This window comes from Schistocerca nitens, chromosome 5, assembly GCF_023898315.1.
Source record: "Schistocerca nitens isolate TAMUIC-IGC-003100 chromosome 5, iqSchNite1.1, whole genome shotgun sequence".
Lineage (NCBI taxonomy): Eukaryota > Metazoa > Arthropoda > Insecta > Orthoptera > Acrididae > Schistocerca > Schistocerca nitens.
The window spans coordinates 454,685,165-454,705,753 of NC_064618.1; the positions used below are offsets into that span (position 1 = coordinate 454,685,165).

General features: G+C 44.3%; 1 protein-coding gene and 1 pseudogene across 1 annotated transcript in view; one reads left to right on the forward strand and one right to left on the reverse strand.

The window, feature by feature from the left end:
• LOC126260524 (putative uncharacterized protein DDB_G0291608) overlaps window positions 1-20,589 on the forward strand; it is a 183,843-nt gene that overhangs the window by 122,417 nt on the left and 40,837 nt on the right. The window contains exons 4-5 of the mRNA XM_049957856.1: window positions 2,966-3,093; window positions 12,576-12,755. Of these exons, the coding sequence (XP_049813813.1) occupies window positions 2,966-3,093; window positions 12,576-12,755 (308 nt within the window). The remainder of the gene's footprint in view (window positions 1-2,965; window positions 3,094-12,575; window positions 12,756-20,589) is intronic.
• LOC126261246 (5S ribosomal RNA) lies at window positions 9,887-10,004 on the reverse strand (annotated as a pseudogene).

The window sequence follows — 20,589 nt, forward strand, 5'->3', positions numbered from 1 at the left end:
AAGTTGTGCAAAGGGACGCCTGTGCTCATTCTGTTTTGCACGGAACGCAATCACACACGCTGCGTCTTTGTTCTATAAAATATGGCTTCCACCTGTTACTCTCACATTGTCCAGGCCTGGTCACCCTGTGGCTTTTTCCTCTTTTCTCGGATGAAGAAACCATTGCGTGACATGCATTTCGAAAACGACGATTAGGTGGTTTTCGAGTGGAACATTTTCTGAACAACTGAAAAGCAGACTTCTGCAACTTAGGTCTCTATCCACCGTTGCGGAAAACGTGTCGCATTAAAGGGTGAATGTGTAGAGAGGAACTGACATCATCACGTCGTTTAATGGTCGCAGCTTTGTTTTTTATTGGTGGTACGTAAAGCTTTGTGACTACCCCTTGCAGTGCGAGACTCAGCTTGCCCTCTTCCCACATAATATCCAGAGAACTAAGGATGAAGGGCAACAGGCAGATTCCATATTCCTAGATGTCCGGAAAGCATTCGAGACGGTGCCCCACTGCAGACTGTCAACGAAGGTAAGAGAATACGGATTAGGTTCCCAGGTAGGTAAGTGGTTCGAAGACTTCTTAAGTAATAGAACTCAGTACGTTGTTCTCGACAGTGTTTGTTCATCAGGAGTTTCCCAGGGAAATGTGATAGGACCGATCTTGTTTCCTATATACATAAATGATCTGACGGACAGGGTGAGCTGACTCTGCGGCTGTTTGTTGATAACGTTGTAGTGTGCGGGCAGGTGTCGCTGTCGAGTGACTTTAGGAGGATACAAGACGACTTACGCAAAATATCTAGTTGGTGTGATGAATTGTAGCTTGCTCTGAATGTGGAGAACTAAGTTGATGCGGAAGAGCTAGAGACTCATTCCCGAAATGTTCGAATATAGCTTTAGTAGTGTGCTGCTAGATATAGTCATCCAATTAAGTATCTAGGCTTAACATTGCGAAGCGATATGAAATGGAACTAGAGCCTATCGATGGTATAAGGGAAGGCGAATGGTGGACTTCAAATTAATGGGCTAATTTTACCAAGGTGTGCTTCATCTGTAAAGCAGACCGCATATAGAATACTGAACCGACGCATTCTTAAGTACTGCTCGCGTGTTTGGGAACTGCAGCAGGTCTGATTATATGAAGGTATCGATGCATTTCAAAAGCGTCCTGCTCGATTTGTTAACAGTAGATTTGATCACCACGTGAGTGTAACAGTGATTGTTCGTGAACTCAAATTCAAATCCCAGGAGAGAAGACGAAGTTCTTTTCGTGGGGCACTATTGAGAAAAAGAGAACCCCCATTTAAAGCTGTCTTCAGAAATATTCTGCTGCCGCCAACATACAATTCGAATAAGGACGACGAATCTAAATTAGAGCTCCTACGGAAATATACAGCCGACCGTTTTTGCCTCGCTCTATTTGCGAATGGAACAGGAAAGAAAAAGATTAGTAGCGGTAGAGCGTACCGTCTGCTATGCACCGTACGGTAGCATGCGAAGTATGTATGTACAGGGTGCGTCGAGGGAACTTCCTTATTTGAAACGCGCGGCAGACAACGGCTGTTACTCATTGCTGCGTGGGTTTCAGTGCAATCAAAAGTGCGAGACTTCACTTTTTTTTAAAAAAAAGCGTTGGTTAGTAGCGATCATGCAGTGGGCAAGACAGGAGCACGCGTTCGCCGTTGCGGCCTAGTTTTCGAATGGACGCTCGATCATCAGAACTCATTGTGCATTCAGGAAACAGTTTAAAATCGCGCCTGCAGGTCGTGTTCCTCATGGGAAATCAATTGTTATGTGGGTAGACACCTTTATGGATACTGGAAGTGTGCAGAAGAAGAAACCAGGACCTTCAAGGACCACCTGAACGCATCAAATCATAGAGAGGGTAAGGATGTCGATTTTGAATTCCCCCAAGCGATCTGCACGCAAACTTCCCTTGCAATTTCTGAACGCATGGTGAGACGAATTCTTCACGACGAGTTGAAATTTCATCCGTATAAACTGTCAGTGGTGCACACACTTCATCCACGTGGTTTTGTTTCACGAAAAAATGCGTGTGAAGCCTTGATCGATGAGCTGCCTTATGACGCCTTAGTGTTACTCAGCGACGAGGCAAATTTTCACTTGTCTGGTTACGTGAATAAACAAAATATGCGGTATTGGAGTGGCATGAACCCCCGAAAACTTCATGAGCAGCCCCTGCATACAGAACGTGTGACTGTTTGGTGTGCATTATCTAAATTTGGCATTATTCACCCATGGCGTTTCGAAGAGAACGATAAGGCAGAAACGGTCAATTCTCAGCCTTATGTTCAGATGATTGAATAGTTTTTTCTTCCTGAACTTGAAGAAATGGATGTGGGTGATGTCTGGTTCCAACAAGATGATGCCACAGCTCACACTGTACGAACACCGATGATCATGTTGCGCGAACACTTCCCCGATGGTCTCATCTCTTTGAGGGGCTATCTCCAGTGGCCAGCATACACGCCAGATTTAGAGCCAGCGACTTTTTCTTATGGAGCTATCTCAAATCTTTGGGGTATACCAATCGTCCGCAGACCCTGGCTGAGCTACGGAGCAATATTCGTATTGCTATTGCCGGCATCGACAGAGACATGTTGGAAAAAGTGGACCGAAACTTCCGATTTCGACTCTCCAAATGCATTGAGCAGAACGAAGGTCACCTTCAATATATCATTTTCAAAACTTAATCGAACAAAATTTTATATGTTACTCTTTGTAAACAAAAAGAATTAAATTGATGTCTCTAATACTTTCTGATTTAAGATTTTCTTAAATAAGGAATTTCCCGCACTGCGCCCTGTAGATATAAATGTTGTCATGACTCTTTCACTTTTACCGCTCAAATTGCTCCGACGCATTTCTAGAACAGGTAAGAATAAGAATTTTACTCCGCCTGTGGGTACTAAACTTATTGTTGAGTGACGCGTGTGGATACTTTAACGAGGACAAGGCTTCGTACAGAGGCTGCGAGGCGGCCTCCACTTCCGCTTCCGCAGAGCGAGCGCCCGCGACCGCGGCCGCAGCCGGCGTAAACTGTTTACCTGCGCCGTTTGTTTGACTCACTTGCGGCGGGTAAATTGTTTCCGCGACGTAATCGGCCCCGACCTAGCACAACGAGGCGCTCTGCGGTCCCGCGGGGCCCTGGGCTGTTTGTTTGGGCGGCCACGCCGGCTCACAACCGAGTACGCACTTCCCTGCTCGAGTATCGCTTCTATCAGCAGCTCCTCTAGACGTAAACTTGCATCTACTAAATACACAATAATGCTCAGGACACTCTGTTAATCTGGAAGTAATGTCCTTGCACGGGGAGCACATTTTCATTTATGAGAGCTGCAGATTCATTCTAAGTTTGAAGCGTTATAGGATCTCTACGAAGCGTTAACAGGACCTCTAACGATTCCAATATACGAGGTGCGTTGAAAAAGTCTCGGGAACTTTCGTTTTTAGGAAATGATTTTATTTATTTCTCTACATTAATGTTATCTTCTTCATAGTACATATTGTACGCTTTTTTCTGCGCTACTTCCAATCCCTCAAACCCTGCTGGAACTCGATCATTGGCATAGCACTTAGCTCTTTCAGCGATACGCTTTTAATCTCATCTAAGCTCGTGAAACCACTGCTCTTTAAGGTTCTTTTTATTTCTCTAATGAGAAAAACTCCACACGTGACCATGTATGACGAATATTATGGCTGGGGCATCATTACAGTGTTGTTTCTCGCCAAGGATTCAAGAACAGGCAATGAAGTGTGTGCAGGTGCATTACCGTGGTGCAAAAGCGATTTTTTCGGATTACTTTCCGCAAACGGCGTTGAACTTGTGGCTAAGTAATTCTTATCGAGCGTCTGACCTTCTGATTAAGAACGCTTGATGCACTATGCTGTTTAAATCGAAGAAAACAGTCAACAGAACCTATGCGTTTTACAGCACTTGGCGAGCTTTTCTCGGGCTTGTCAATCCAGAATACCTCCACTTGGAAGACTGAGCCTGAGTTTCGACGTCATACCGGTAGACCCATCTTTTGTCGCTGCTGTCACACATTTCATACCAAAACATTTCGAAAATATCTCAGGCCTGAGCCAGTTCATATGCCAACATCATCAGCAACTTTCCCGGTTCTCATTTGGCGATCGTTCATAATCTTTTCTTTTCTTTTTCATTTTTTCATCGGTAACTGATGTGCTTGAGCGTCCAGAACGTTCGTCACCTTCTACTTCTTCACCTCCATCTTGTATAAGCTTATCCCACTCGTAAACGTTTTACTCATAGCAGACACACCAAAGTCAATTTTCAACATACAGAAAAATGTAATGCAAATTATGTGATACTATTTTAAAACAAATCAGTAGCCGTCCCTCGTAAGCAGACACGTGTAACCTTCCTGAAAACTGACGACAAACTAAACTTTCAATAAGGCTGCTAGTGTTTTGATACGCTTCAGACATGTTTACCAACATAACAACGAAAAATCGCGCGAATCAGACTGATGCAACTCACGAAATTACACACTTCCCGATACGTTCTGAACACTCCCCACACATCAATGATTTATCAAATAGGATCATCAGCGCTATATTGCTGTTCAAAGCGATGCTGTTGTCTTCACGAAAATAGTGTCCTTGAACGGTTCTAAGGAGTGACGAAGAGACTTGGACAAAGTTTCGAGTTTGTGTAATGAACGACAGCTCTCTTCAGTTGTGGATAAATGTTTGTTACTTGTCCACCAGCGCGTGGCCCGCACACCTCTGCACTTTTCATCTCAACTTTCCATCGTACCCAACCTCAGGTCTGAAGCCTGTCGTTTTCATGTCTTCCTTGACATTATCGAACCGCATTGCTTCTCGAGACGGCTATATAGACAACTGACAACTTTCTTATCATTTCTGAAAATCTGCCCGTACCATCGAAATTTTGGTGACTGCGATATCAACACCGTTAATTCCCTTCTAATGATCGATAGGGGAAAGTATAACCTTTTCGTGATGGAACTCGGGAATGTAGTTATATGACAAGATTAGGAATAAATTTACCTCTGAACAATAATGACCTTCGCTTCCCGAGTGGTGCTGTGGACACTGCTTTTGCAGTGCACACTACTGCTGGACGGTGATGGTGGCGAGCTGTGATCCTGGGCTATATTTTCCGTGGTTACTATACAGATATTGCAATTACTTTCAACCCTCAGTATCTCATAGCGATTGGATGTATATACACCCGGTGAACCTAAGGTTGGGACTGGTAGACCCTAAATTGATCATGGCGCAATAAAAAGAAACTGACTACAATTTTTCCAGTCAGAGGCGAATTTATACCCAATCTGAAAAGAATTTTGTTTCTGCGTGAATCCACAACTCCTCAACGCTTAATAAAAGAAAACAAGGTCCGTAGTAGTCTATAATGCAAACAATAATTAAATCGTGTGATTAGCTAATATCGACCATAAGCCATTTCCAAGTATCCGTGGAAACAACGTGGAAGAGAGTCTATCACTCCGCATACGTCTCCAGACACAGTCAAGTATGAATGACACATCACAGGACTCACATTAAGATAACACGTTAACGTACAATACTTCTAGTTACATGTGTGTTATTACGTACTGTATATCGTAATTACCAAATTATTTTAGTTCACACGTATAGAGCATACGTCATATTCCGTCATTACATTGGGAATTGATCCACACCACAAACGTTAAAACCTCACATGCCATACTGGTATCTGCGCTCTAAGTACTACAGTTTGGCAACTAACAGCAGCTGTTATGATATTGCCAAAGATCCTTTCGAAGTCTTTTTCGTTTTGGTACCTACTATCACTACTTATTCATTTTGGCTAAAAGCAAGCCGGACATATAGGCATACGATTGTGTGTAAAAATTGTCCTCTATAACAGGATTCTGCTGTTCGTCAGTGACAATATAATTTTAAAATATTATGAAATTTTTATTTTTATGTATTACTCTTCGGTAAAATTTTTCAATAGATTCGCTTGTTTGTGTCTATATACTGATCAGCCAGAACATCATGAACATCGACCTACTATCGATATAAACCTGTCCGGGCGACAGCAGCATCACCTGACTGCTAGCCAGACACGCACACGTGATGTCCGTGTGTAGAATGGGGGAGGCGCGCGATCTGTCTGAGTTGTGATGGTCCGGAGGCTCGGCACGAGCGCTTTGGAAAGTGCACGACATGTCGGGTGTTCCAGGAGAGCTGTGGTAAGTATCTTCAACGTGTGGCAAAACCGAGATGAAACCACGTCCAGATGTCGTTGGGGTTGGGTGCCCACCTCTCATTACAGATGTCAAGACAGGTGGCGAAATGTGGTGGAACTAATATCAAACCTTAATAATAGTACAAGTGTGTCTGAACACACTCACATTGATGGGTCTCCGGAGACGAGGACCCACGCATGTCCCAATGTTAACACCACGATACCGCCAACTACAACTGAAATGGGCAACTGACCATCGGCAGTGGACGTTGGCGCAGTGACAGAGCGTTGCATGGTATGGTGAAACTCGATACATCCTTCATACCGCCGATGAAAGGGTGCGAATCCGTCGTCTTCCAGAGGAAGAGATAAACTGGCGGCGGCTCCATTATACTTTGGGAAGCATTCATGTGGGCATCCATGGGTCCTGTGGAGACCGTGCACGACACCATGAGGGCCAAGGCTATCGTACACTAGTTGCAGAAAACGTACACACCTTCGTGACTATCAAGTATCCCGATGGCAGTTTCATTTTTCTACAAGATAATGCACAACGACTGTGATGCAGTGACTCGAGGAACATGCCAGCGAGTTCCAACTGATGTGCTGGCTAGCCAACTCGCCCGATCTGAACCCGATCGAACTCATCTGGATATGACTGATCATAGCGTTAATGCTCATCGCCCACCTTTCCGGTATTTGCGGGAATTAGGCGACTTGTGTGTGCAGGTGTGGTGCCAACTCCCTCCAGTGACCTACCAAGGGCTCATTGCCTCCATGCCACGACGCGTCGCTGCTGTTATCCGTGCTGGCTATTACGTAGATGGTCATTATGTTCTGGCTGATCAGTGCACATAGCCCTCAGGCACTGAAAACCCACGATACGATACATTCATTAAGTCTGGCACGCTAGCAATTAGTAGTGTGTTCATTTTTCAATATTTTATTATATTCATACTTGTTTCGTACATCACTTCTAATGTGCTGTACGTCTGTCTGTGTCCCCTTCATTGGTCTTTGGCCACTGATAACCTGATACACAATACATCACCTAATTCTGGCCTGCCAGCACTGCATACAATGTGCCTCTTACCTATGCTACCGATAGTTCTACAGTGTTTGGATGTGTGCCTATCTTTAACAACAACATAGCAGCTGCTGTTAGTTGTCAAGCTGTAGTAATTCCTACATAGTTACCAATATGACATGTGAAATTGTAACATTTGTGAAGTGAATATATTGCCAATGTAACCTGGAAATAACGTGTACTTTGTATGCGTAAAGTAAAATAATGTGATAACTACAATACGAAACATCACATATGTAAGTAGAAATTGCACGATAAGGTGGTGTGTTGATGTGAATTGTGTAATGTGTTAATTTTATACACGGCGACGTACGGAGATGTATGCAGATAATGTGGTACTCATCCACGTTGGTTTTACAGGTGCCTGAAAATGACTTGTGACCGAAATTAGCTAATAGCACGATTTCAATAAAGATAGTTTACATTACAGTCTTTTCGCTTTGTTTCTACTGTATACTAAATTTCTCTAATCCGAATACAGTCATTTTAAAATTAAAGTTAGTACCGAAAACTCTGCGATCAGCCCAAGAGGATCGCGTCATGCCGATCGGCCACTGTATCGTCCTCTCTCATATGACGTCATAGACGGGCATTTTGTCACCTCATCGCTCTCCCGGCCGTTGTCGGCTTTACAGATCCTGAAGCCTCAAACAAGGAGCCTCCCAAGCAATAGCAATAGAAATTCACAAACACCATAACGATTTTAATAGAAAAGAGGAGGTTTTAAAGTTGGACAAAATATGGATGTCGACGTTGCGCCAGCAGAATGACAATCGATTATACTTGATCGAGAATGATGACGCCTTCCAAAGATAGGCATACCGTCGGCATCACGTGACGAATGGTGGTACCCTCTATGCGCTCTATAAATGCGAGAGTACCTGGAGCCTCAGTGGACCCCCACCCTCACCTACCTTGGCCTCACCATTGACCGTCACCTCACCTGGATCCCTCATCTCCGCTCCATCCAATCCAAAGCCCACAGCCGCCTCCGACTCCTCAAACTCCTCTCTGGCCGGACGTGGGGGTTGCACCCCTCTACCATTCTCCACACCTACAAATCCTTAATCCGTCCCATCCTCTGTTATGCCAGTCCTGCCTGGATATCTGCCCCCCCCCCCCAAATTCTATAAGTCCCTCCAGATCCTTGAGCGTCATGCACTCCGCCTTGCCTTCCGTATACGCCTCCCGTCCCCCACGCGGATCCTCTATGATCTCATTCCTTTCCCCCATCTGCTCCTATTCCTCGAACATATCCGCATCCTCTACACCTCCCGCCGTCTTGAACCCCCTCACCCCCTGGTTGCTCCTCTCCTCTCCCATCCCCGCCTCCTGCCACGTCTTCACCGTTGTGTCCCCCCTACCCTCCATCTCTACACCCTACATCTCTTTTCCCAAGGTGGCTTCCATCAACTCCCCCTCCCAGACGATGCCCTCTCTCCCTCCATTTATCCCTCCTATCAACTCTGATCCTCACTCCCCCTCCTTTCCTCTGTCCTTTCCCTGGGCTCCCTCTTCCCCCCTTCCGTCCTGTTTTCTCCCCACTAAACCTCTCCCTACCTCCCCTATCCCCCCCAAGTCCTTTTGTATTCCCCTCCTCTGCCTACCCCACTCCCTGTCGCGTCTGCCCCCCACCCCTCTTATGGGTCCTCATCCTCCATCAGCTCCTTTCCCGGTTCCCCCCCTTCGCTTTTACTCTCCTTTCCCCCCTTTTTTGTTTTCCCATCATCTGTCCAGTTTCCCCCCACCTGCTCTCGTCTGTGGTATGTCACATTTGCCAACTTTTTAGTGCAGTGTTCCAGTGACTATTCAGTGTTGTTCGTCTTTCTCGTGTTGCGAACAGAAACCATGCTGTCGCTAGGTGTGAATTTTATGTCTTTTGCGAACAGAATCCAGACTGTCGCCGTGTTTTTTAATTGTCTGTCTATTGTTTTACCTGTCTGCTTCGTATGTATTTTATTAGCATCATAATCCCTCTGTTCTTTAAGTTCCACGATTTCTTTTCGCCATGTTACTCTTTAAGTCTCCGATTTTATCGCCTGTTTTTATTATTTATTCTCTCCATCTTTCTCACAAAGTCTGTAGGCTGAAGAGCGGCATACTAAGCTGCTTCAATAAGGAAAAAAAAAAAAAAAGAGCCTCAGTGGCAGTAGCCGGATGATCTCAGAAGATGTCTCCCGCAGATGGAGACGAAACGTCAGGTAGAAATTTTATACATCGACCACGGCCTCTCAGCCCGGAAGTTTCAACTGAAGACAACACCGGCCATTAAAGCCTACATTGTATGATTAAATACTGTAATGTTCCCCAGCACCGTTAATTATAATTTTGGACGGCATTGCCGTCGATTACTTGTAGTAACAAGGCGGAGGTAACAGTATTTATGACGTAGTAAAACTAAACTCCTCCCGAACAGGCCATGAAGGTCCAACGGTACCGACCAGCCGCCGTGTCATCCTCACCCACAGGCGTCGTATGCCAGTTTCCGAGACGGGAGCCTCTACTTGTCAATCAAGTAGCTCCTCAGTTTGCCTCACAAGGGCTGAGTGCACCCCGATTGCCAACAGCGCTCGGCAGACCGGATGGTCACGCATCCAAATGCTGGCCCAGCCCGACTGCGCTTAACTTCGGTGATCTGACGGGAACCGGTGTTACCACAGCGGCAAGGCCGCTGGCTTATGACGTAGTAATAATACATACTTATGTAATAATAGTATAGTTATAGGAGCTATACTTTCACAATATATATAAATGACCTAGTAGATAACGTCGGAAGTTCCAGGAGGCTTTGCTCGGATGATAATGTTCTTCAAGAGAAGTCGCGAAGGTAGAAAATTGTAGCGAAGTGCAGGAAGATCTGCAAATGATCGGCGCTTGGTAGAGGGAGTGGTGACGGACGCTCAACATAAACAGCTGTGATGTATTGTGAAAACACAGGCAGAAAGACCTTAAGGCTACAATTACACAATAGCGGAACAATCGTTGGCTGCAGTTACTGCCACAAAATACCTAGGAGTAAGCCTACGGAGCAATTTTTAAGGGAAATACCATATACAATTATTCGTGAGTAATGCAGATAGCAGAATGATAGTCACTGGAAGAACCCTCAGGAAATATAGTCCATCAACGAGGGAAATAAAGGACTCGTAGAGGAAACAGAGAAGATCCAAAGACGAGCGGCGCGCTTCGCTAGAGGTTCATTTACTAAGTACGAAAGCGTCACCGAGATGCTCAAACAACTCTAGTGGCAGCCGCTGCAAGAGCGGCGTTCTGCATCTCAGTGTGGTTTATCATTTTAATGCCTATAGATTACGTTCCTAGAAGAGTTAACAAATACATTGCTTCCTCCTTCGCGTATCTCGCAAAAAAAGAATAAAAAACATAAAAATACACTACTGACCATTAAAATTGCTACACCAAGAAAAAATGCAGATGATAAAGAGGTATTCATTGGACAAATATATTATATTAGAATTGACATGTGATTATATTTTCACGCAATTTCGGTGTATAGATCCTCAGAAATCAGTAACCAGAACAACCACCTCTGGCCGTAATCGCGGTGGTCTCGCGGTTCTAGGCGCGCAGTCCGGAACCTTGCGACTGCTACGGTCGCAGGTTCGAATCCTGCCTCGGGCATGGATGTGTGTGATGTCCTTAGGTTAGTTAGGTTTAAGTAGTTCTAAGTTCTAGGGGACTAATGACCACAGCAGTTGAGTCCCATAGTGCTCAGAGCCATTTCTGGCCGTAATAACGGCCTTGATACGCCTGGGCATTGAGTCAAACAGAACTTGGATGGAGTGTACAGGTGCAGCTGCCCGTGCAGCTTCAACACGATACCACAGTTCATCAAGAGTAGTGACTGGCGTATTGTGACGAGCCAGTTGTTCGGCCACCATTGACCAGACGTTTTCAATTGGTGAGAGATCTGGAGAATGTGCTGGCCAGGACACCAGTCAAACATTTTCTGTATCCAGAAAGGCCCGTACAGGACCTGCAACATGCGGTCGTGCATTATCCTGTTGAAATGTAGAGTTTTGCACGGATCGAATGAAGGGTAGAGCCACGGGTCGTAACGCATCTGAAATGTAACGTCCACTGTTCAAAGTGCCGTCAATGCGAACACGAGGTCACCGAGACGTGTAACCAATGGTACCCCATACCATCACGCTGGGTGATACGCCAGTATGGCGATGACGAATACACGCTTCCAATGTGCGTTCACGGCGATGTCGCCAAAAACGGATGTGACCATCACGATGCTGTAAATAGAACCTGAATTCATCCGAAAAAATTACGTTTTGCCATTCGTGCACCCAGGTTCGTCGTTGAGTACACCATCGCAGGCGCTCCTGTCTGTGATGCAGCGTCAAGGGGAGCCGCAGCCATGATCTCAGAGGAGATAGTCCACTCTGTTGCAAACGTCGTCAAACTGTTCGTGCAGATGGTAGCTGTCTTGCAAACGTCCCCATCTGTTGACTCAGAGATCGAGACGTGGCTGCACGATCCGTTACAGCCACGCGGATAAGATGCCTGTCATCTCGACTGCTGGTGATACGAGGCCGTTGGGATCCAGCACGGCATTCCGTATTACCCTCCTGAACCCACCGATTCCATATTCTGCTAACAGTCATTGGATTTCGACCAACGCGAGCAGCAATGTCGCCATACGATAAACCGCAATCGCGATAGGCTACAATCAGACCTTTATCAAAGTCTGAAACGTGATGGTACGCATTTCTCCTCCTTACACGAGGCATCACAACAACGTTTCACCAGGCAACGCCGGTCAACTGCTGTTTGTGTATGAGAAATCGATTGGAAACTTTCCTCATGTCAGCACGTTGTAGGTGTCGCCACCGGCGCCATCCTTGTGTGAATGCTCTGAAAAGCTAATCTTTTGCATATCTCAGCATCTTCTTCCTGTCGGTTAAATTTCGCATCTGTAGCACGTCATCTTCGTGGTGTAGCAATTTTAATGGTCAGTAGTGTAGAATTATATAGATTCAGGCCAACACGGGGGCTTACCGGCGATTGTTCCTCCTGCGAACTATACGCGAATGGAACACGAAAGAGGGAAGTAACAGAAGTACTCAACGTACGCGCCACCACGCACTAGAAAGTTGTTTGCGGACTATAGATATAGATGTAGGTTCACTCCAGATGATGTTGGCAGTAGAGATCTCTGAAACATGTTACGGAGCTTTAAGTCAAAGGTGCCTAGTTGTAGGTAATGTCGTGTTACAGTTGATGCTGATAACAGTCAAGGCTGTAAACTACGACCTTCGCGTCCAAGACTGGGAATCTCCGGAGAAACTGGCGACGGCTGTGCAGCTAGCAGCCGAGTGCACAGTGCAGCGTATCCACGCTCGGCCGCGTCCGCGGGCCTTTTTGCAGCGGCCGTCTGCGCTGCGCTGGCAGCAATGCGTAATACGTAATGCCTTGCAACACATGCAGCGCTCATAATGGCCCGTAACCCCACAGCAATCCTCGCGCTGTCTGACGCGCGGCTGCTTCAGTTGCAGCGACAATACTCCTCCTTCCGGCACTGACTTCTCTGGCCCGCTCCTCAGCTGCCACCGCACTGTCCCCGTCATAAAATACACATCTATACAAGTAGGGTTCAGAATTAAAATTGATCATCAAAGTCAACTTTGAGAGAAAGAACTGAAAAGAGAATTCATTTGAATTAATTAACCATGCAATATAAATCTTTTTCAAGAATAAGAGAGGTTAGATATGTGCCTAAACTGACTAGTACACGAGAGCTATAAGGAAAATCAAAAATCTTTTATTTGTAACGGTTACCTACACCCTCCAGCTACTTCTCTACAAAGTCACAGCTCCGGCTGAGACAACTGCAGTGGCATTGTATCAACTTCCCACTACCCTCGTAATACAAGTGCAGTCTGCTGATTCTCAGCGCTGACCTGCAGCTTGTTCTGTGCCAAAATGTTGTCTTCGTAGCCAGCGGCTCATGTGAGCAGAGATGAAAATCAGAGGAAGCCAAGTACGGACTGAATGGTCGGTAATCAAACGCATACCATCGAAAACGCTGCAAGAGCGTCCTCATTCCCTCTGCAGGTGCGGCCGACAATTGTCATGAAGAAGGAAATGCGTAACAGTTTCGTCGTGTGGACTCCACGAAATCTCTCACAGGCATCCATCCTTGGCGGGAGACATTATTTTCTAGACATCTTTACGTGCTCACTGTGCGCTCAGAACTGGAAAGAGCGACTTGACGTGATCGACGGGCATACTAGAGTCACTGTCCAACACTCTGTGCAAAGCTTCGTTGGATTTTCACAGTGGTTTCCATTTCGCCATCAGTCGGACGCTATTTTCCGAACAGCCCTCGTAATATCCATTAGCCCGCAGCTCGTGGTCTTGCCGCAGCGTTCTCGCTTCTCGCGCGCGGCGCCCTGGTTTCGGTTCCCGGCGGGGTCAGGGATTTTTCCTGCCTCCAGATGACTGGGTGTTAATATGTCGTCTTCATCATCATCATCATTTATCCCCATTACGGTCTGAGGAAGTCAATGGCAAACCACCTCCGCTAGGACGTTGCCTAGTACGGCGGTGCGGGTCTCCCGCATCGTCCCCTACGCTCCTCGGAGTATGGGTCCTCATCATCATCTATCCATTAAACCATACAGTTGTTGCATGTTCAGCGCTTTTTAACGTTTATTAGTTCACATTCCCTTCGAAACTTTTAGGAGGTTATTTGATATAAGATGTGAAAGTAATATCAGTTTTGTATAAAAATATACAAATCTCTTTCTTATTACATTAACGTACAGACGTTTCACACCTTCAGTTTTCATAAAAGTGATTCTTATAGAACCTGTGATATTATTACACTGATCACAGCTGCATATTAGATTATTCCTTAGTTCTCTATTGATGAACAAAGTTATTGCCATTCTCATTCTCCCAATTTTCTTTGGTGGAGTGTGTGTTCAGCTCTGTTGCAATGGTTCTAGAGTTAATGTGATGTATGGTTCAAATGGTTCTGAGCACTATGGGACTTAACATCTGTGGTCATCAGTCCCCTAGAACTTAGAACTACTTAAACCTAACTAACCTAAGGACATCACACACATCCATGCCCAAGGCAGGATTCGAACCTGCGACCGTAGCAGTCGCGCGGTTCCGGAATGCGCGCCTAGAACCGCTAGACCACCGCGGCCGGCTAATGTGATGTACTTTTGGCTGTATGACTGGAGTGATTACATATTGGTCTTCTTGTGCGCATGCACTAGTCCTCTGGACTGACAAAATAAATCACTATAAACGACATATTCGTCGCGAGAGAATTCTGTAAGTCTGTCGATCTCATACAGGGATCCGACAAAAATTTGGAAGCACCGCGAGAAATACATGTGTGAACATGAATGCGGATGCTAACCAAGATTGTTAGTTACGTTCTTGTTGGGTTGGTTTGGGTTGTTTGGGGGAGGAGACCAGACATCGAGGTCATTGGTCTCATCGGATTAGGGAAGGATGGGGAAGGAAGTCGGCCGTAACCTTTCAAAGGAACCACCCCGGAATGTGCCTGGAGCGATTTAGGGAAATCACGGAAAACCTAAATCAGAATAGCTGGCCCCGGCATTGAACCGTCGTCCTCCCGAATGCGAGTCCAGTGTTCTAGTCACTGCGCCACCTCGCTCGGTTAACGTTGTTGTGTTTGGCCACGAACTGTACCTGTGCAGTGTCCTCAGTACGTTGCAAGTGACAGCCGTGATCAGGACAGTGTTGTGTGTAGTTGTGGATGCATTATGTCGGAGCTAGGTGAATTCGAAGGTGGCCAAATTGTTAGTGCTCCTAAGGCACGTGCTTGCGTAACCTAGGGACCCGAAGTCTTTGGTGCTTCCGTAACCAAGGGATCCGAAGAGATTGGTGCTTCAAGAGACACCGCATCGAAGGTTCATACTGCAAAAACGACAGACATCAGCCTCTAAGTCACAACGCAGACGAAAGTGTGTGTTGAATGATCGTGATGGGCGGTCATTGAAAAGAATTGTGACGAAAAATAGGACAACAGCTGCAGAAGTCCGTGCAGAACTGAATGCTGCACTCGCGAACCCTGTCAGTACCAAAACAACTCTACGGGATCCCCAGAATCAAGGAACTATAGGGCGAGCTGGAATTTCAAAACCACTCATCACAGATGGAAACGCCCGTAATGCCTGTAGCAGGAAAACGTGGTGACGAAACCTTTAAACTTGGACTATGGAGCAATGCAGGGATAACAATTGATGGAATGATACTTGTTTCACACAATTTCCGACTTCTGGCCAAGCTTACGTTTCAAGAATAAAATATGGCAGGCGTTCGGTGATGATTTGGTCAGACATATCATGGTATTCCATTTTGGCTGACCAGGCCCCTCCCATGGTACAGTGTTTGTTCCCCAATTGTAATGTTATGTTCTGTTCCAAGATGACAGGACCCTTGTTCACAAAGCTAGCATCGTCAAGGACTGGTTTTGTGAGCACACGGATGAATTTTCGCATCTCCAATGGCCACCATAGACACCAGATTTCAATATTAGTGAACTTTTGTGTTTTACTTTGGAAAGAAAAGTGCATGATCGCTGTCCACCTCCATCGCCGTTACTTGAAGTTTCCACTATTTTGCAGGAATAAAGGTGTAAGATTCCCTTCAAAACTATACAGGATATTTATATATCCATTCTGAGACGACTGGAAGCTATTTTGAATGTCAACAGTTTTCCTACACCGTATGTATTAGGCGTGATAATGTGCTGCGTTTGTGGTTTTACCTTATTTTGCCCTTACCCTGAAGATGACCGATCGTCATCGAAATTAGTCATACTGTCAAAAATTATCACCTGAAACGGAAAAATAAACGACATATATTTTTGTAGCATGACGTAAATACTGACGCCCGGTTGGTAGTCTACATTTATCTCTCTTATTCTTTCTTTTCCAGATTAATCTCTCGAGTGCAAGCAGAGAGTTCGTTGGAAGTAGATTTTGTTCCAAGTTCATTTAGTTGACAGGCTGTCCTTGGGTCTCTGCTTTTCTGTCGGTTAGAAGTTTTTGTGTTTAGAAGATAATTTCTAAACATTAGAACGACAGTGAAATTAGCCTTATTCCTTTTAGCTGATTTTGTCATTTTGATCAAGTACTCTGGCACGTAAATATGTTGTTCCTTTGTACTAGATTTTTAGATCATACGAATGTCAGCACTGTTAGGCCAGAGTGAATGCCCAGATTCAAGTGACTTCGTATTTATGTTTCTGGTTACAGTCAGGAGCTTGATCACGTCTTAACGCAAATAGCATCGTTTAGATATTTATATTTTGTGTAGTGCACCAGTCTGAAGAGAGTATTACAGCCCTGAAATTTTTCGCATTCTCTCAAATGCCTGTAGATACACGATACTGTTGACTTCCCTCTCTTCTTCACCTTCATCAAGTTATTAGAACTGAAATACACCTTTCGCTGTTTATTTACAAAGTACTTAAACCAAAAAGATACACCATGAATTTGTATCATAAAACAACACACGTTTGGAACTCTGTAAGCAATTTACTGTACTTCAGATGTTAAGAGGTTTTTGTCTAGTAGATGAAAATTTAGCTATGGCCTTGTTTCGACACTAAACTGCAAATTGACACATTTCTAGAGTTAGAGGATTTTTTAAAAAATAACCAAAAAGCGGAAATCGTTAACTTTAACTCGAAAGCTTCCACATAACTCAGCAGGCCAGTGCTCATGGCTTGGTAAGGGTCCTTCGTTCTTTTATTAGCCGCTACTAGTGATTGTCATTTGCCAGTGGAAGAGGAAAGGAAATGACTAGTACTGGCACAAGATACAATCCACCACGCACCGTACGATGGCCTGAGAAGTTTGAATATAGATGTAGCTGTAAATTTACTGAACCTATTAGGATATCAGCCTATCCATTCATAGGCACACGGAAGTCACAGAAAATGTTGTCTCTTTTTTATCGAGAAAAGGAAAGACGGAACTTCTGGTTCTGATTGTCTCTCTTAAGTTAGCCGCTAATTTTTTCACTGACATCACTTCGCAAAACGTATGTGAGAGGTTGTAATATGTTTGTCCACAATACTTAGAAGAAACGGTATAGAGCTCATCTCTCAATTCCTCTTTCGGCATAGTATTTCTTACCTGCACTACTCTCATGAATCCTCCAGTCTTCAATATACAGCATTTGAATCCACTGATTTCGATGAGTAAGAGATGTCCTCTAATAAGTTACAGACCACAGCTACTTCCCTCGAAAGCATCATGATCTAACAGCGCATTGAGTAGATAGAGAGCTATCACAATGATAAAAACAGCACTCTAACGCACAGGAGGAAATGCACAACCATTCAGAGTATACGTGAACTGCACAAAGAAATTCAGAAGCATAACATCTACAATTAATTGATATCGAAAGACTGTCTACAAATATCCCAGAGTACATGCCCTAATTTCCTTTATCGTACACCTGTGACTACTAATCTAGAAATACAACAATATAATGACGTCAGAGTATTCGTTGATAGCACAAATAAGATTTTACCGCGTCTCTGTCTTCCGATAAGTCGAAAATAAATATCGTGTACGTCCTGCCATCGATGTTATGTGATGTTCCCATTAAATATACATTGGAGCAGGCGGCCAGTGATCGGTGCTAAACATTAATACGTTTCTATTGATTGGCTCTCACAGAAAGATGGACATCACACGGTGTAAGCTGCTCCCACAACGCACAGAATGACTGAAATCAAACACAGAAGCGGTGTTTCTTATTGATTAAAATGTGGAAGACATCGCAACATAAGAAAACTGGAAGAATTTGCAGCATTGTGGAGCATTTTCAAACAGCTGTTCGAAGGCGATGACCTCTACATTTCATCTCATCTTCCACAGTCACAGGGTAGCAGATGTCTCAGTGTTCCATTTTCGAAGAGACCAAGAGCATCGATTCCTCATATTCGTGGTGCATGTTGCACCCAGGTATATATGCACTGTTTTGGTGTCCTCTAAATCTTCTGACACTCAATTTTTTCATTTTTATGGCTTACATTGCATAAATGAATGTGGAACAAGGGGATATTCTGCAGGACTGAAACCGATACAGCATGGATAGTATGCACCGTCAGCTGTCAACCCCACCAGTGGAGGAATGGAATGATTTTCATACACCCAGGCGAGAATGTAAGCACTCTCATTACCCCACATTTTTATCGTACTTTCATTAGTTTAAAGTGTTTTCCTTCAATTTTCGTAATTTTATCAGGTTTTATGTAATTTCGGAACATTTAACCGAATTACTCGATGTCCAAACCCACTCTCGACGACCTGTCGCATCAGCAAAACGTCTTAATGCATCGATCTCGTGACGCTATCAGCCAATGATAGTGCAGCATGGTTCCTAATTTCTATATCATTGCTAAACCATCTCCTCCATAACTCTGTGACTTATACATGTGGACATATCACGAACACTGTTACACTGCCTACATATCACGAACACTGTTACACTGCCTACATCACACGACACAAAAAATACTGTTTCTTAGCACAGGAAATAGCCATCAGGAGAGAGGAGGTGCAAAATCTACTTTCCTTACCCAAAACACTCTACAAATTCGGTAAGATTTTGTTACAATTTGCCATATGTGAATGGCAGTCGCAAAGTATTCTCGCATTCGTAGGATAAAGTCAGAGGCTGAAAGATCTCACCAACACCTTTGATGATTACCAGCCCAGAAAACGGATCATATCCATAGCAGCACTCTGCCATTTCGAAGTGAGCTGCCCCTTCATTGAACCTATAGGCTTAGGAACCTGAGAAAAACTCTAAATGGTCTCACAATATATTTTGTAACTGTTCTTTCTTCATTAACCAACCCTCCCTGCAACATTGTCTCCGATTTAATTTGGAACTGACCAGAAGTAGGACGCTACTGAACCCACCACATTCGACATCTCATGAAGGAGCGGAATGAGACGCGTTCCACATAGTCAACACACTTCGATATTTTGCTTTTGGAAAGAGTGTAACATGGGTTCCAAATTTGCGCAACCAACCGACATTACAGATATAGACCGCTATTCTCATTCCAGTACCGTAACTCTCTACATGCATGCATGGTTCCATGCATGCGACACTGTTAATACTCCAGTGCAGGAAATATATTTCCAATACCTCACATACATTCACCCTGCAAGTTTTCTATCTCACTCTCTATAGTGAAAAACTTCAAGATGATAAAACCACTACCTTCTACAACAAAGGAAAAAAGATAACAACTGCTTTCTTTGTGATATGGGCACTATACAGCGTTCTGGAGGTGTACAGCACCCACTGTTCACGTCCGATTACAGTTCAGAAATGGTGCTATGCCTGCATCAATCCCATAAAATTGTCTACAGTAACGGAAGATGCATGAAATAATGACATCTTGTAAGGAAATAGACAAATTCATATGTTAAACACCGCTGCTATGCATTTCTCTACCAGGTGACGTTAGCGAAGCTTTTTTAGTTCGTAATTTTTCTCTGTTGGATGTTACAAAAATAAGAAGGTGAGAGACAGAGAGAGAGAGAGAGAGAGAAAGAGAGACTGTAATCTTAACGAGAAGACATGAACATCATTACACTGTCACATTTCTAGATTAGTAATCATAGGAATACGATAAAGGAGATTAGGACATGTTCTCTGGGATATTTATAAACGGTCTTTTGATATCAGTGAACTGTAGGTACTATGATTCTGAATTTGTCTGTGCAGTCCACATACACTCTGAATGGTTGTGAATTTCCTTCTGTACGTTAGAGTGCTATTTTTGTCGTAGTGATAATTCTCTTCTTGTCAGTGATAGGTGGAGGATGTGACAGTCTTCTAACAAAAGGAACAGTGCTGTCGGATCATGATGCGCTTCCAAGAGAATTATCTGTGGTCTGTTACTTATCAGGGGACTTCTCTTACTCATTGAAATCAGGTGGGCCCAAATGATATAAATCGAAGACTGGATGATTCTTATGAATAGGGCAGGTAAGCGATACTCTGCCAAAAGGAAAGTTGAAAGGCGAGCTCTATACCATTTCTTCTAAGTATTGTGGACAAACATATTACAACCTCTCACATACGACTCGTTAAGTGCGTGCAGTGAGAAAATTAGAGGCTAATACGTTTTTTAAAGAGAGACATTCAGCAACAGAAGTTCCATCTTTTGCTTTCTCGATAAATAAGAGACAACATGCTTCTGTGACTTTTG